The 17,110-nt window shown below is 41.8% G+C and overlaps 1 protein-coding gene and 1 non-coding gene across 4 annotated transcripts; one reads left to right on the top strand and one right to left on the bottom strand.

Moving 5' to 3' along the window:
- Window positions 1-5,558: 5,558 nt before the first annotated feature.
- On the bottom strand, window positions 5,559-7,401 carry LOC121011306 (IQ domain-containing protein F1-like). 3 transcript variants are annotated; one of them, XM_040445582.1, is made up of 4 exons: window positions 7,272-7,398; window positions 6,987-7,096; window positions 6,791-6,853; window positions 5,559-6,018 (listed from the first exon to the last, which is right to left on the bottom strand). In XM_040445582.1, exons 1-4 carry the CDS (start codon window positions 7,276-7,278, stop codon window positions 5,569-5,571), a joined length of 630 nt encoding a protein of 209 aa, XP_040301516.1. In that variant the 5' UTR covers window positions 7,279-7,398; the 3' UTR covers window positions 5,559-5,568. The 3 variants fall into 3 exon arrangements, with proteins under 3 accessions (XP_040301516.1, XP_040301515.1, XP_040301517.1); XM_040445581.1 differs by having other exon boundaries at window positions 6,987-7,099; window positions 7,275-7,391; XM_040445583.1 differs by lacking the exon at window positions 6,987-7,096 and having other exon boundaries at window positions 7,276-7,401.
- A 3,473-nt stretch (window positions 7,402-10,874) lies between these two features.
- Window positions 10,875-10,983, top strand: LOC121011309 (U6 spliceosomal RNA). The gene has a single exon (XR_005781562.1). It is a non-coding gene; the product is annotated as a U6 spliceosomal RNA (small nuclear RNA).
- Window positions 10,984-17,110: the final 6,127 nt, after the last annotated feature.

Genomic DNA, 17,110 nt, shown 5'->3' on the forward strand with positions numbered 1-17,110 from the left:
CTGAAGCAGTCCCTGAAAGGGCTGACAGCTGCTATCAGCACTCCCAGGAGCCAAGGCAGCAGGTTCTTCCTCGAAGGGGAGTCTGTATAATTCATCTCCATGTCTACCAAAAGCAAGATCTGTTTAACTCAGAAGGAGAACATTTTTTAATAGATGGATATTACTAATTCACACTTATTGATTCCTAATATATATGGACTTACTACCATCTTATTTTGTGCCTTAAATCTATCATTTTTTCTTAAAATCTGTTTTTCTTTCCCTGTTTTTTGTCAGATTGAGTTTTCAGTGAGTTTGGAGGTTGGTGAGTTTCTTCCCTTCTACTATTTTAGCAATTGTGACAGAGATTGTGAGTTGCTTACCCATATCCACACGCTTCTTTCTTACCAAAAGAACTGATTTCATTGGAGTTGGCAACATGGTCATTTAAGTAAAATGACGTTTCTCAGGATGTCTTTTGACTGGAGTGGCCATGTGATACTCACTGGCCAATGAGATGTTGCTGGGTAAGTCTTTTGGGAAAGCTCCTTAAGAATGCAAATGAATCCTTTTTGTCATTCTGCCTGAACCCTCTTCTTCCCTAAAAAGTAGGCTTGATAGCCAGCACTCTGGTAATCACTTTGAGGACATGAGAATAAGGCTAACATCTCTAAGATAATGAGGAGGAGCAGATGAGAAACTAGTAGCTTAGTTACATGAACTGCTACACCAGGCTTGGATTGTCCATGCTCAGATTTCTGTAATGTAAAAACAAACCCCTAGTTTGTTTATCTCCTCATATTTTAGATTTGTTTTCTCTGAACATAATTTCAAATTTCTATAAAAGTTATACAATTTATTCCTTTTCTTCTAGTACTTATTTATACTTAGGTTCATTTTAACACTTACACTTTAAATTTTATGTCATGGAAAATTTTGACCCAATCAGTATCTGTCACTTCTACCCCAAATCTGGCAGGGACTTCTGCCCAATTTTCCTTACTTCACTCACTGCCTCCAGCATCCTCTCATGTTAGTATCATCTGAGATGGTACACATATTTTTAATAGAAAAATCTTTCTTGTAACAACAAATTTTAATGGCATCTGTACTCATTACTGCTTCTTATGTCATTCTCCTGGATTCATTTTCCTTTATTGTGGAATTCATTTCCCAGAAATACTTTGAGAGACTTTCAATGTAAACTTTGAATTAATAAAAATGTCTTTCATTTTTTGCCCTTAGACTTGAATGATGTTGTAGGTGGTATATCATTCAATGCTTACATTTCTTTTCTTTTAGAACATTAAGGGTGTCACTCCACTTAATCTCCTCACACCCAGTGTTGCTGCTGAGAAGGCTGAGGTCAGTCTGAAACTTATTCCTGAGTGGGTAGTTTCTGGATTTTTTTCTTCCTCTTCAAATGTTTACGTATATTATCTTCATCAGCTATGAGACTGTGCTGCAACCTGTTTGGAAAATAGATGAATGCCACCTTTTTTAGGGCAATTGAATCTCCTTGATGAGTTCTGAGAAACTCGTTAATGCCTTGAAGGTTCCTGCTCTTCATCTCTGTGCTTCCTTACTCAAGAACACTAATTCAACCATGAGTAGAACTTCTGGATCGGTGCTCCATTTTTAAATTTGCTTTTCTTTAACCTTTTCATTTCTCTGAATCTTTCCCTTTTCTGCTGTATTTCAAGAGTTCTCTTGTCAAACTTTCTACTCATTAACTTTGGTGATGTCCATTCTGCTATTCATCCCATCTATCAAGTTTGAATTTTAACACTGTTCCTTTCTAAGATCCATAAATAGCTCTTTTAAATAATGGTTTGTTCTTATATGGCTAAAATGTCTCCTCCCATCCACTGAGAATATTAATTCCACCTCTTTAAGTTGCCTTCTTAGTCTTTCCCTTGGCCATTGTGTTTCTCATTATTGAGTCTAGGGATGCTTTTTTTCTGCGGTTGGTTTCCTCCAAAGCTTGGTGATTCTTGTTTGGGTACTCATCTTTGTCTTGTGATTTCTTCTTTGCCTCTTGATGATTGCTATGTCCATGGGTTGCAAGGGAAGCATGGGGTGGGATCTCATGGTTGGTGGTCTCCTGGGCAGGAGTCTTGCTGTGCAAGGGAGTCACATGGTAACAGGCCCTACCAATCATAGCTCCTCCCTGGAGATAGTCCTTCTCTTGCCAACCACATGGCTCAGCTAGAGCTGGCTGCCCCTTCTATGGTTATATCCCAGCTAGTCCCCACAGTAGCCACCAGCCCCTGCTGCCTCCTGAATCAGCTGCTTCCAAGCTTGGAGGGACTGCATGGCCATTCTCTTCCTTGATAGGAGACCTTTTTTTAGAGCTTTGATATATGTTCTTTCGGTGTTTTCACATCTGCCTTCTATCCTTTAAGGAGGCCACATAATTTCTGTCCATTTTAGTTCCCTTCCTAAATGTTTAAGTACTATTAGAGATTTTTTATTTTTTTATTTTAATTTTTTAAATGGTTATTTTATTTGAAAGAGAGAGAACAAATGGGGGAGAGGCAGAGACAGAGGGGGACAGAGGATCTGAAGTGGGCTCTGCACTGACAGCAGCAAGCCCAATGCAGGGCTTGAACCCACAAACTATGAGATCATGACCCGAGCTGAAGTTGGATGCTCAACCTACTGAGCCACCCAGGCGCCTCTATTAGAGATTTTTTAAATAAATATATTCTTTTTCTGTTATTCCTATGAATTTACACCAAGAGAAGAAGACCTGAACCTGTGTTCAAACATGTTGAGCCATTTTCTCATGGACATTTTTCTGGTTTTCTTTATGGTCATGTTTCGTTGAGGTTTGAGATAAAAATGTTGAAGCAGATTTTAATGACTGGGAATTTTTTTCTGCAGATGGTTTTTCTCTGTTTTTAAATGGAAATTTTAGTTTCCTATCATCCTTTCCCTCATTTTATTCCCTTCCCTTCCTGAACAATTTAGTCTGAAAGCCATTAGGCTGGGCAATGCAACATAGGTATACAAGGGCAAGAGAAACTGTGACACAGAACAGGGCGTGGATCCCAAGAGGGTGAGGAAGGTGTTGGCATAAGAGAGTTGCCAATTTGGAACCCAGGCAGAGTAAAGGGGGGGTCTGGACATGGGAGTTCAAGGCCATGACAGTAGTAGGTATCATAGCATGGACAAGATGAAGAGGGCATCCTTAATGGTATAGGAAATCAGAACTTGAGTACAGCAAGGAGGGTATCTGTGCAGAGGGCATCCTGAAATTTCATGTCAGCCCCAAGTTAGGTGAGAGGGGCATTCACAGAGGACAGCAACCAATGCGGGAAACTGGAGCCTGAGATACATGAAGAGGGTAATGGCCCAGCAGGGTGTCAGAGCTCAAGCAGGGTGAAGACAATGTCTGCATAGCCAGCAGCAGCCATGGAAGATTAATTACATACAGAGGAGACCAGATAAGAAAATGTATTAAGTATAAATGGGACCAGGTGTCTTAATCTTGGAAACAGGAGGTAGAAATATAGAAAGTAGAAAACTAGAATGAACTCTGATTTTAGATTGTAATTGAAGATATCAGTGTGAACTCATACATTTCAATATAGATAGATGATATAGATGATAGATAGATAGATAGATAGATAGATAGATAATGTGTGCTTGTGTGTATGCACAAACATATATTCCTTATCTCTGTGCACTGAGAGGGCCTGGGACCATTGCACCCCAATGATAATGAGAACACCTTGCTGTGCTCTCTGGGGTACTCTACTGCATCCCCAAATTTGCAGTTTTTCCCTGGCTGCCAGTTTTTAAGGTGGGTGTGACCCCTTTCCTTGTTTTGTTGCTGATGCTAAATTTTTATGGCACTTGACCTTTGTGCTGAAAGATGAGAATCAGCTCAGGAAATGAGCTCAAAGAGGTAAAATGTGTCCACAGCCACACAGCAGTGAGTGGTGGAGTAAAGGATCTGACCTAGGGTTTGACTCCAAAATCCTTGCTCTTTACTCTGAGACACTGAACACAAGAGGGAAAGGTAGTCAAGGAAAAAGACAGAAGTCCTTCAGAGTGAGAGACCAGAACCTGTGTGAGACACAGGGGTGGGACACAGAGGCACAGAACTGGACATACAGAGCTCATGCCCCAATGCAATACAGAGAACTGGAACCTGAGGCCTCCAGGCGGTATTTCAGAACCCTGTGAGCTGAAGGACTAGTTTGTCAGGGCAGAGTAGATGGAGCAGGACCAGATATAGGGCTTTTGAGCTTGCAGTCTTGATGGAGAATCACCCAAGACCCCAGGACCCTGTGTCTATAGGAAGCCATAGGATAGCAGTGCCCAGATGGGCAAAGGGACAGCTTAACCTTGAACTCTTAATGGACCTAGGCCCCAATCCCACCCCAGGGGGGCAGCTTTTCATAGGAAGTGACTGTCAGAGGCCCCAGCTCCAGCTGGACCAGCCTCTGCTAAGACTGAGCCTGGGGATAGGGTGAGGGAGACATGGCTGATCCTTCTTAACTCTTTATCTGTGAGATGTTATGACCTGACACTCACTAGAGGGTTAGGCTAGCAGTGGAGTGCGTTCTTTCCCATCTCCACTCCGGTGGAACCTCCCATAGGTCTGAAGGGGAATGAATCCTAGCCTCCATTTGGGACTGGAGGATGAGTTTGAAGTAAGAATGAAGACTGGGGCTATGCACTCTTAACAATTTACAGTTTGACTCATTCTGACTTGGAGGCTGGGTATGAGGATACAGCCCCCAGTTGGGCAGGGAGTTTTGAAGAAGGTCGTTGAGAGGATATGACTGCACATTGACTCGCAAGCTGGACCCAGGCAACTGAAGGCCCCTCATCCCCTCCCTTATCCTTGGAATGTGCATGCCACCCACCATGCCACAGTGGGAGCCTTTTTCAAGGACATAGCCTTGAGAAAGCAATGTGGCATTGAGAACATCTGGACAGTATATGTGTCTGAACCCTGTTAAGGCTTATATATAAACTTTTAAGATTCTGGCAGGCAGGTGAGATCTACTCACCTTGCAGCCACACAAGACAAGCCTCATACATAAGTTCATTTACTTATTAAACCTGCCACCTACCAATCTGAAACAGCCTGCCTCCTCCTTTCCATCTCTCCTTGCCCTTTATAATGGGGGCCAGTTTATGAGCCAATGGGAACCATGATCACAGAGCTTGGGGTGGGTGGGCTCCTCTCATTCATGCAGGTGAGAGAACAAGCCCTAAGTAATTAGACCTAGGTGGGTGAATTCCCGACAAATGTGTTGCCATTGCCATCACTAACCCCCGCCCCCACCAGGCCTCCATTATATGCAACCTTGGGGAGGGGCACCATTTACATGAAGGATGCTCCCAGAGTTGGCCAACATGACAGATAGGTTTCACCAACTTTTCTACTTATGGCAGACCTTGCTAATCAATCTCTCCTCAGTCTGGACAAAGGCTCAGGATCCTTCCCCTTAACACACTCGGGCCTTTGGACAACCCGGCCCATTCCTCAGTGCCAGATGTGAAGTATCTGCTATCATGTGCCCTGACCTCCTGGAACCTGTCAAAGAAAGAGCCTGGGGGAAGACCACTTCACTGTTTTATTGGGAGGGGAATACACTCTGTCACAATGCAAGGCCCTGAGCCCAGCAAGATCTCTAGCTCCAGATGCAGCTGGTTGGCAGTGACTCTGTACTGGCCCTTGATGAATCCCTGGGAAGCACAGGAGTGGCACCTCCAGTAGGCCTGGATAATGCGGACAGCATTGAGTAAACGGCAATAGCGCCTCCGGATGTGCCACATGCGGACCCAGGACTGCAGCTTGACTGCCGCCCACTCCTTCCGTGTAAAGGTCTCCAGTGCTGTCCGCCGCCTCCTCTCCATTAGCTTTGTCAGGATGTGCTTCCACCAGCGCTGGATGATCAGCGCTCTGATTACCGCGTGCAGTAGTGTCCGGCGCACCAGGGTGCCTCGCCACCAGGCCTGGATCTTTATGACTTCTTGATTATTACTGGTAGAGGGCTTATTTTGATTTCTTGGGATCTTGCAAGAAAAAAAAAGGAGGGGGCATTTTGAGAATGTTCCCTACCCATTTGAGTTTGGGGCATGCCAGAAAGGGGCCCAGATTCCCTATCTACAATCAGCCCTTCTTCTGAAGCTCAGGAGCACTGGACAAGGCACTGGCTGGAACAAGAAGACCAGGTAGGTGTCCTGTCTCTGCCACTCTCTGGTTAATGGACATGGACACAACATGTTGACCTCTGAATCTCAAAGTCCCCATCTGTAAAATGTGAGTACGTTTGCCCTGTCTATTTTATATGGATTAAGTTGGCCAGCCTAGGGCAAGAACACATGACCTATGGGTCAAAAAGTTACATGTTCCACCTGATCAAGACCTATGATCCTTCCCTTCAGACTCCACTCACCTGCTAGAGAAGTGACATTCTTTGCTAATCCTGTCCTTTCATCCTTGACTCCAGCTCCAAACCACAACCTGCTCTCTTCCTCTGTCATGTTATGGTATTAAGTATCCCCCACCCCATAAAGTTTATTTCTTATCTTTTCTCCATCCTTACTCTTCTTGACTTTCACATTTTAACTCTTAATTAACAAGCAAACATATATGCACATGCTCTCTCTCTCTCTCTCTTTCTCTCTCTCTCTCTCTCTCTCACACACACACACACACACACACACACACACACAAATATTGCTTAAGCTCAGCTTTCCATATGTTGGCTATTCCATTCCACAAACACAGCCCCTACATTCCCAGCCCCAGCCTTGTGTGGTCTTGGGGGATAGGGGCTCATACTTGTCTAGCTTTCTTATCAGCACCATCCACTATCTGTGTCTCAACTGTATTTACATCTTCAGCCTGAAAAAGAAATGGGGAAAGAGGACAAACAAGAATGAGTTTATTCCTTTCTTAGTTCTAGACCATGAAAAAACACTAGCTACAGGCACTATGACACAAGGACCAGAGACATCCAAGTCAAGGCTCCTCCCACCTCTACATTATTCTCTGAGGTCAGTGGTACTGAGGATAATCTGGTCAGTTCCTCTTTCTGCTGAGACTCATCTTCAGTGGGTTCATTAATATTTTGAGGCTGGTCCTTCTCCTGCAATCAGCAGTTAGGGAAAAGTCAAGAGCGAAGCTGTGCTCCCTCCCTCTGCATTCAGTATCTCTAGCTTCCAGGGCTTCCCAGAGTATTCATATGCCAGGGGGATCCCCTTATCCTAAGAGATTTATGGAGACATCCCTAAAAAGCCTGGTTTATCTGTCTCTCACTTACTCACCATTGGATTGGGTGTAGATGGTTCAAATCCCCTCAGGTCTGTCTTCCTCTAGCCATGGATGGGTAGATGGAGTGGAGGGGGAGACCTATGATGTCATAAGGGCAGCTGTGACTCAGGCACAAGGATGCTCCCAATAGTTGAGCTGCATCCAAGGAAAAGACAAAAGTGCTGTCCATTCTTTTCTTCTGGAAATGGCCAAAGCCCTGAATACAAAAGTAAGACACTAGAATATTGGCCCACTGATGTACAGGTATACAAAAATAACCAGTCATTGATCATATCCCTAATTGATAAAAGTGAAGATTGATTTAATTGTTAACAGTCCATTTGTACTCAGAGAATACTAATAAATTATAACTGTAAAAAAATTAATTTAGGGGTGCCTGACTGGTTCAGTCAGTAGAGCATGTGACTCTTGATCTCAGGGTCATGAGTTCAAGCCCTATGTTGGATGTAGAACTTATTTAAAGGAAGGAAGGAAGGAAGGAAGGAAGGAAGGAAGGAAGGAAGGAAGGAAAGAGAGAGACAGAGAGAAAGAAAGAGAGAGAAAGAAAAATAATTTTTTTAATAATGAATTTGATTTATATGTACTGATGAGAAAGTGTATCTAAGATATATTTGTAAGTGAAAAAGTTGGAGATCATTATGATCCCATTCATGTAAGTAAAGTCATCAAGATACATAATTATACATATATAGTAAATGCATATAAAGGGGGAGAAAGGTATATGTACCAAATTGCTACCAATGATTACCTTGGAAGAGTTGAATTGTTGAACCATCCATACAAGGCCCAGGAAACTCCATGAAGCTTCCAGGACCACCTGGGGCCCCCATTGCAGACTGCAATGGTCTCAGGTGCCCTCCTGTCTTCTTCCCTGAGGGACTCAAGGCTACATTTTATGGTGAGGAATGGCCACTATAGAAGTTCTTAGCTGTGTTCTTAGCTCTGAACCATACAAAAGGCACTTGCCACAAGACCTCCCCACCTTTGCCTGTTCTTGTCCTGTGAAAACCCACCTAGTTAGTGTGAGTCCCTGGTAGCCCCTCAGAGTCACAGCCCCAGGTGTCACTGAGAGTGCATTTCTCATATCTTCCAGAACACTGAGGTAAGCTACATGACTGAGCAGTGGGGAGGAACTGAGAGAATATCAGGTAGGGCTCAAAATGTATCAAAGGGATGTGGGTTCTTCTAACCAGACTCCTTCAGGAAGCCTGCCCACAAGCCACTGAGGATGCTTCACCTTCAGATTCCCCAGCTGGCATATGGACATCTCTAGCACTCTGTGCCACTCACCCCATACTCCCTTACCCATGGCTGGCTCCCTGTGTAGGCCTCTGAGGATGACGAGTAGAAGCCTTTGCAGATGGCCAGTGAGCATGCATACAAAGCCAGTTGACTCTGTGGGACTGAGAAAGAACACAATTTGAACATTCAGCACTGCCCCAGGGAAAGCAAACAGGAGGCTATCAGAATTCAGCCTGGCTTTACAGGATTGAGAGAAGACATACAATCTTAAGAATCCTCTCGAGAAGGAATAAGAAGTATGGAGCAGGTATATTTATTTTTGAAGGAGAGAGAGATAGAGCATGAGCAGGGGAGGACTAGAGAGAGAGGGAGACACAGAATCCAAAGCAGGCTGCAGGCTCCAAGCTGTCAGCACAGAGCCTGACATGGGGCTTGAACCCACAAGCCATGAGATCATGACCTGAGCTGAAGTCAGATGCTTAACCAACTGAGCCACCCAGGTACCCCACCCCTGAAAAATTTAAAAGCAACAAGAGCAACATTTTCTCACATATAAGGGAAACTCCTTAAAGGTATCAGTGGATTTCTCAGCAGAACAGGCCATGAGAAAGTGATATATTCAAAGATATGATATATTTAAAGTGCTAAAAGAAAAAAAAAAACCCTGCTAATCAGGAATAAAGCTGTCCTTTAGAAATGAAGACAAGATAAATACTTTCCCACACAAAAGCTGACAGTTCATCTCTCTCACCACAAGACCTGCTTTACAAGTAATGCTGCAAGGAGTTCTTCAAGCTGATATGAAAGGATGCTAATTAATAACAAAAACATATGAAAATACAAAGCACACTGGTAAAGGTAAGTATACAGTCAGATTTAGAATACTGTAATATTGTAATCTGGTGCTGTGCTAATCACTTAATTTTAGTACAAAGGTTAAAGGGCAAAAGTATTAAAAATAACTATAGCTACAACAATTTGTCAATATATACACAATATAAAAAGATGTAAATTATGACATCAAAAACAGAGTTGGGGGAGGAGTAAAAGTGTAGGTTGTATATACAATTGAAGTTTTTATCAACTTAGACTATAAGATGTTTTATGTCAGACTCATGGTAGCCACAAGGCACAAACATACAGTAGATACACAAAAGAAAAAAAAAGGAAATCAAAGCATACCACTATAGGGGCACCTGGCTGACTCAGTCAGTAGACCATGTGACTCTTGATCTTGGGGCTGTAAGTTCGAGCCCCATGTTGGGTGTAGAGATTGCCTAACAAAAAATAAAATCTTAAAAAAAAATTTTTTTAAGCATACCACTATGGAAAAACATCAAAGAAAGACAGCAAGATGGGGCGCCTGGGTGGCGCAGTCGGTTGAGCGTCCGACTTCAGCCAGGTCACGATCTCGCGGTCCGTGAGTTCGAGCCCCGCGTCGGGCTCTGGGCTGATGGCTCAGAGCCTGGAGCCTGTTTCCGATTCTGTGTCTCCCTCTCTCTCTGCCCCTTCTCCGTTCATGCTCTGTCTCTCTCTGTCCCAAAAATAAATAGATAAACGTTGAAAAAAAAAAAAAAAAAGACAGCAAGAGAAGAAAGGAATAAAAGAACTACAAAAGAGCCAGAAAACAATAAGATGGCATTAGTAAATCTTTACCTATCAGTAAGTACTTTAAGTGTAAATGGATTAAATTCTCCAATCAAAAAGACACAGAGTGGCTAAATGGACAAAACAAACAGAAAAGACCCAGGTAATGCTAGTTAACAAAGACTTAAGTCTCAAGGACACCCATGAGCCTAAAAGTGAAGGGATAGAAAAAGATATTCCATGCAAAAGGAACCAAGAGAGAACAGGGGTACCCACTTAGACAAAATAGACTTACATTATCTGATTTCAAGACTTACTGTCTTGGAAGACTATAAAGTTACAGTAATCAAGACAATGTGGTTTTAGTGTAAGAAGAGACAAACAGATCAATGAAACAGAATGAAGAAGCCAGAAATAGACTCACATTTACACAGTGTATTGATTTTCTTTAATGTATCTAGATAATTCAGTACAGAAAGGAAATGCATTTTCAATGGGGAAAAAAGAAAAAATCTTGACCCCTATCTAATATCATAGACAAAACACACCCACACATGATGTGTCATAGATCTAAACAAAAATTAAAGCTAAAACTATAAAGCTTCTAGAAGAAAAACCATGAGAATTATTTTGTGACCTTGGAGTTGACAAAGATTTCTTAGACAAGACAGAGAAAACATTAAGTACAAAATATTGATAGAACGGACTTCATCCAAATTAAAACCATTTGTTTATCAAAAGACAGCATTTTTAAAGGTCAGCTGGGTGCTCACTTGGGCAACCCATACACTAAAATTGGAACTATGCAAAGAAGATTATCATGGCTCCTGTGCAAGGGTGACATACAAATACATGACATGTACCATATTTTTCAGTATGGAAACCACAGTCAACATACTGTATGGCATATTTGAGAGGTGCCAAGAGAGTAAATCTCTTTGTTTTATTATTATTTATTTTATTTTACTTATTTGATGGGGGAGGGACAGAGAGAGGGTGAGAGAGAATCCCAAGCAGGCTTCACACTGCCAATGTGGAGCCTGATGTGGGGCTCGAACTCACAAACTGTGAGAACATAACCTGAGCCAAAATCAAGAGTCGGAGGCTTACCGACTGAGACACCCAGGCGGCCCTCTTTTTTGTTTTTGTTTTTAGATGTTATTTATTTGTTTTGAGAGAAAGAGAAAGAGTGCATGAGTGCAAGTGAGGGAGGGGCAGAGATAGAGGGAGGGAGAGAATCCCAAGCAGGCTCCATGCTGTCAGCGTGGAGCCTGAAGGGGGTGGGGGGTTGATCTCATGACTGTGAGATCATGACCTGAGACAAAATCAAGAGTCAGACACTTAACTGACTGAGCCACCCAGGTGCCCCTGAGAGTAAATCTTAAAAATTCTCTTAACAAGTTAAAAAACTTCTGTAACTGTGTGGTGACAGATGTTAACTAGATTTACTGTGGTAAGCATTTTACAATATATACAAATATCAGATCATTATGCTGTACACCTAAAACTAATATAATGTTGTATGTCAATTATACCTCAACTTTTTTTTGAAGTCACAGGCTAAAGAAAAGAATTTTCACTGTATATATTATATATACATAGAGACAGAGAGAGAATATGACAAAGGTCTTTAGTCCAGGATAGAAAAACTTCTGCAACTTAATAATAAAGATAAGCAGGGGCGCCTGGGTGGCGCAGTCGGTTAAGCGTCCGACTTCAGCCAGGTCGTGATCTCGCGGTCCGTGAGTTCGAGCCCCGCATCAGGCTCTGGGCTGATGGCTCGGAGCCTGGAGCCTGTTTCCGATTCTGTGTCTCCCTCTCTCTCTGCTCCTCCCCCGTTCATGCTCTGTCTCTCTCTGTCCCAAAAATAAAAATAAACGTTGAAAAAAAAAATTAAAAAAAAAAAAAAAAAAAGATAAGCAACCCAATAAAAATGGGCAAAAGACTTAATACTCCATAAAAGAAGATATACAAACAACCACCAAACACATGAAAAGTTTCTCAACATCATTGCTTATTAGGGAAAGTCAAAACTTACGCTACAATGAGATACCACTACTTATCCATTATAATGGCTCAAATGAAAGAATTTTTAAAAACTGAGACCAAATGTTGGCAGAATGGAATGACCAATTTGGAAATTAGTTTGGCTGCCCCTGATAAAATTAAGCATACACGTACACCTGTTCTGTGACTCAGCAATTCCACTCCTTCATATTTATTTACTTGAGGGAAATGAAAATGTATGTTCACAAAAAGACTTGTACAGGAATGCTTGTAGCATTACATTCATAAGAGCCAAATACTGGAGACAAGTCAAATGTCTATAAATAGGAGAATGGATAAATATTTTTTATGAGTATACTCATAAAATACTATTAAACCATAAAAAGTAAAGAACTAACAATACATGTAATAACATCGATAAATCTCCAGACATTATGTTGAGGGGGAAAAAAGACAAACACAAAACAGAACATTTTGTATAATTCCATATACGAAGTTTGATAACAGGCAAAACTAATACATAGGGATAGAAATCAGAACCAGGGTTGCCTTTGGGAATTAGGGCAGATTAGAAAGAGGCATGAAGGAATTCTCTGGAGTGATAGAAATGCCCTATATCTTGATAAGGTACAGATTTATGGGATGTATGCATTTGGCAAGACTTATTTAGCTGCACATTTAAAATTTCTTCATTTCACTATACATAAATTATAACCTTGATTTTTTTAAGATAAAGTTGAAATAAAGCCATTTTCAAAAAAAATAAGAATTCAGAAAACAAAATTGCTAACAGATTCACATTAAAAGAAATGTTGAAGGAAGATCCCATATGGAAGCCCACATCAGCAGGTGGAATTGAAGGCCCCAGAAGTAGTGAATGTTGGGTAAATAGAAAAGACCATCTTTTTTTTTCTTTAAGCTTTTAATTTTAATTCCAGTATAGTTAACATACAGTGTTGTATTAGTTTCAGGTGTACAATATAATGATTCAACAATTCCGTACATTGCTCAGTGCTCATCACGGTAAGTGTACTCTTTAATCCCTATCAACTATTTCATCCATTCCCCCACCCACTTCCCCTCTGGTAACCATTAGTTTGTTCTCTATAGTTAAGAGTCTGTTTCTTGATTTGTCTCTCTCTCTCTCTTTTTTCCCCCTTTGTTTCTTAAAAAAATTTTTTAATGTTCTATTCATTTTTGAGACAGAGAGAGACAGAGGGTGAGCAGGGGAGGGACAGAGAGAGAACGAGACACAGAATCCAAAGCAGGTTCCAAACTCTGAGCTGTCAGCACAGAGCCCAATGCGGGGCTCGAACTCACAAACTGCAAGGTCATGTCCTGAGCCAAAGTCGGACGCTTAGCTGACTGAGCTGCCCAGGTGCCCCTGTTTGTTTCTTAAATTCCACATATGAATGAAATCATATGGTATTTGTCTTTCTCTGGCATTTCACTTGGCATTATACTCTCTAGATCCATCCATGTTGTTGCAAATGGTAAGATTTCATAAGTTTTTTATGGCTGAATAATATTCCTGTGTGTGTGTGTGTGTGTATCTTTGTCCATTCATCTGTCCATGGATACTTGGGTTGCTTCCATAATTTGGCTATTGTAAATAACGCTGCAATAAACATAGGGGTGCATATATCCTTTAGAATTAGTGTTTTTGTATCCTTTGGGTAAATACCCAGTAGTGTGATTGCTGGATCATAAGGTATTCTATTTTTAAATTTTCTTGTAATTTTTTTTAATGTTTATTTATGAGAGAGAGATAGTGCAAGAACAGGGGAGGGGCAGAGAGAGAGAGAGAGGGAGAGAGAGACAGAATCCGAAGCAGTCTCCAGGCTCTGAGCTGTCAGCAGAGCCTGATGAGGACCCACGAACTGTCAGATCATGACCTACACCCAGGTCAGACGCTTAAACGACTGAGCCACCCAAGTGCCCCTATTTTAAAATTTTTGAGGAACCTCCATACTGTTTTCTACAGTGGCTGCATCAGTTTGCATTCCCACCAACAGTGCACGAGTGTTCTTTTTCTCCACCTTCTTGTCAACACTTTTTTTTTTAAATTTTTTTTTAACATTTATTTATTTTTGAGACAGAGAGATACAGAGCATGAACGGGGGAGGGGCAGAGAGAGAGGGAGACACAGAATCGGAAGCAGGCTCCAGGCTCTGAGCCATCAGCCCAGAGCCCGACGTGGGGCTCGAACTCACGGACCGCGAGATCGTGACCTGAACCGAAGTCGGACGCTCAACCGACTGAGCCACCCAGGCGCCCCTTTTTTTTTTTTTTTATTAAAAATTTTTTTTTTAACAACACTTTTTTTGTTAATCCATTCTGACAGGTGTGAGGTGATATCTCATTTATTTGCATTTCCCTGATGAGTGATATTGAGCATCTTTTCATGTGTCTTGGCTATCTGGATGTCTAGAAAAGACCATCTTTTTTTTTTAACTTTATTTATTTATTTTGAGAGAGGAGAGAAAGAGAGTGTGCATGGGGAAGGGGCAGAGAGAGAGGGAGAGAGAGAATCCCAAGCAGTCTCTGTGCTGTCAATGAAATGAGAGATTATGACCTGAGCTAAAATCAAGAGTCAGTGGGAGCACCTGGGTGGCTCAGTGGGTTAAGTGTCCAACTCTTGATTTCGGCTCAAGTCATGATCTCATGGTATGTGAGTTCGAGTCCCACATGGGGCTCTGCACTGACAACACAGAGCCTGCTTGAGATTCTCTCTCTCTCCCTCTCTCTCTGCCCCTCCCTGTCTCGTGCTCTCTCTCTCTCAAAATAAATAAATAAACATTAAAAAAAAAAAAAGATTCGGCTTAACTGACTGAGCCACCCAGGTGCCCCATAGAAAAGACCATCTTTTAAAATTTCTTTAAAATACCATGGAGTCTGGTGCTGGCAAGATGGAATAAGGGCATTACAGCTAATCTTTCCCAATGATGACAACTAAAAACTATGGCTAGAATACCAAAAGCAACTGGAGGGGCACTGGGATGGCTTAGTTGGTTGAGCACCCAACTCTTGATTTCATCCCAGGGTCATGAGATTGAGCCCTGCTTAAGATTCTTTCTCTCTCCCTCTCCCTGTGCCCCACTCACATGCCCTCTCTCTAAAATGAACGTTTTTTAAAAGTTGGGGAGATGGGGCGCCTGGGTGGCTCAATCGGTTAAGCGTCCGACTTCAGCTCAGGTCACGGTCTCAGGGTCCGTGAGTTCGAGCCCCACATCGGGCTCTGGGCTGATGGCTCAGAGCCTGGAGCCTGCTTCCAATTCTGTGTCTCCCTCTCTCTCTGCCCCTCCCCTGTTCATGCTCTGTCTCTCTCTGTCTCAAAAATAAAAACGTTAAAAAAATAAAAAAAAACAGTTGGGGAGAAAGCAACTGGACTCTGAAAAGTGGACGATAGCAGGTAGATTGGGGAAGAAAGACAAAATTTGAACTGTCAATTTGTTTCCACATCAGAGCTGAAGGTGTCTCAAAACACAGAATTGCACTAGTGTGGGTGGCAAATGATCCAAGAGAAAGCCCCTCTTTTTTACCAGAGGGTCAAAAAAAGGCACCTCCTCAAGCCAAAGATTATGGACAGCATCCCTTCCCCCACCCCACCCCCCATTTTCCTGTTTTTGTTTTCTCCCACGGCTCTGCCCCATGGCAAAGTCATAGAGCTGTCACAGTGGTAGCACCATGAGCTTCTGAAAAATCATCTCCTTGGCTAGAGGAAACATCCAGGATACAATCCAGAATTACTCAATTTATAAAGATCTAGGAAAATCTGATTAATTCTTAAGGAAAAAGACAAGTATCAAGTATCAGACGACAACGTTTACAAGTTTAATGTTTATGAGTATCAGACGACAACGTTTTAAACAGTTGTAACTATCTTCCATGATGGTAAAGGTGAACCCTTTCTAAATGAACAAAAACATAGTTCTCAGAAGAGACATAAAAACTAAGATAAAACAAAAGAGGGATGCCTGGCTGGGTCAATCGGTAGAGCATGCAACTCTTGATCTCAGGATCATGAGTTTGAGCCCACCATTAGGTGCAGAGATTACTAGAAAACAAACAAACAAGGGTCGCCTGGGTGGTTCAGTTGGTTAAGTGTCCCAACTCTTGATTTCGTTTCAGGTCATGATCTCATGGTTCTTGAGTTCGAGCCCCACATCAGGATCTGTGCTGACTGTGCGGAGCCTGCTTGGGATTCTCTCTCCCCTGTCTCTGCTCCTCCCCAACTTGTGCTTTCTCTCTCTCAAAATAAATAAACTTAAAAAAATTAAAACAAAACAAAAAACTTAAAGAGGAACCAAGTGGAAATTTTATAACTGTAAAATACAATATCTGAAATAACTCACTGGCAGACTCATTAGCAGAATGCAGATGACAGAGAAATCAGTGAGCTTGAATATAGAGCAACAGGAATGAAATAATCCAGAGAGAAATAATATTGTGAAAACAATTAAAAGAGCCTCAGCAATCTGTGGGACGATATTAAAAGGTCTAACACTTATGTTATTAGAGTCCCAGAAGTAAAGAAGTTGATGTAGAAAAAACTTTTGAAGCAAGGCTAAGAACTGCCCAAATTTGTGAAAGGCATAAATTTACAAATTCAAGAATCTCAGCAAACACCAAAGGGGATATACTCGATCAACAACAAAAAAGCAAACAACCTAATTAAAAAATGGGCAAAGGACTTGGATAAGCATTTATCCAAAGAAAATATCTGAGTGGCCAAGAAGTGCATGAAAAGATCCTCAACATGATGAATCATTAGGGAAATGCAAGTCAAAAGTGAAAGGTGATACCACCTCACACTCATTAGGATGGCTCTATCAAAAACAAAACAAAAAAACCCAAGTGTTGGCAAGGATGGGGAGAAATTGGAACCTTTGTGCACTGTTGGTGGGAATGTAAAATGGTAGCCATTGTAGAGAACTGTATGGAGGCTCCTCAAGAAATTAACCATAAAATTCCCATATGTCGCAGCAATTC

The sequence above is a fragment of the Herpailurus yagouaroundi genome, unplaced genomic scaffold (assembly GCF_014898765.1).
Source record: "Herpailurus yagouaroundi ecotype Mexico unplaced genomic scaffold, PumYag 193, whole genome shotgun sequence".
NCBI classification, from domain to species: domain Eukaryota; kingdom Metazoa; phylum Chordata; class Mammalia; order Carnivora; family Felidae; genus Herpailurus; species Herpailurus yagouaroundi.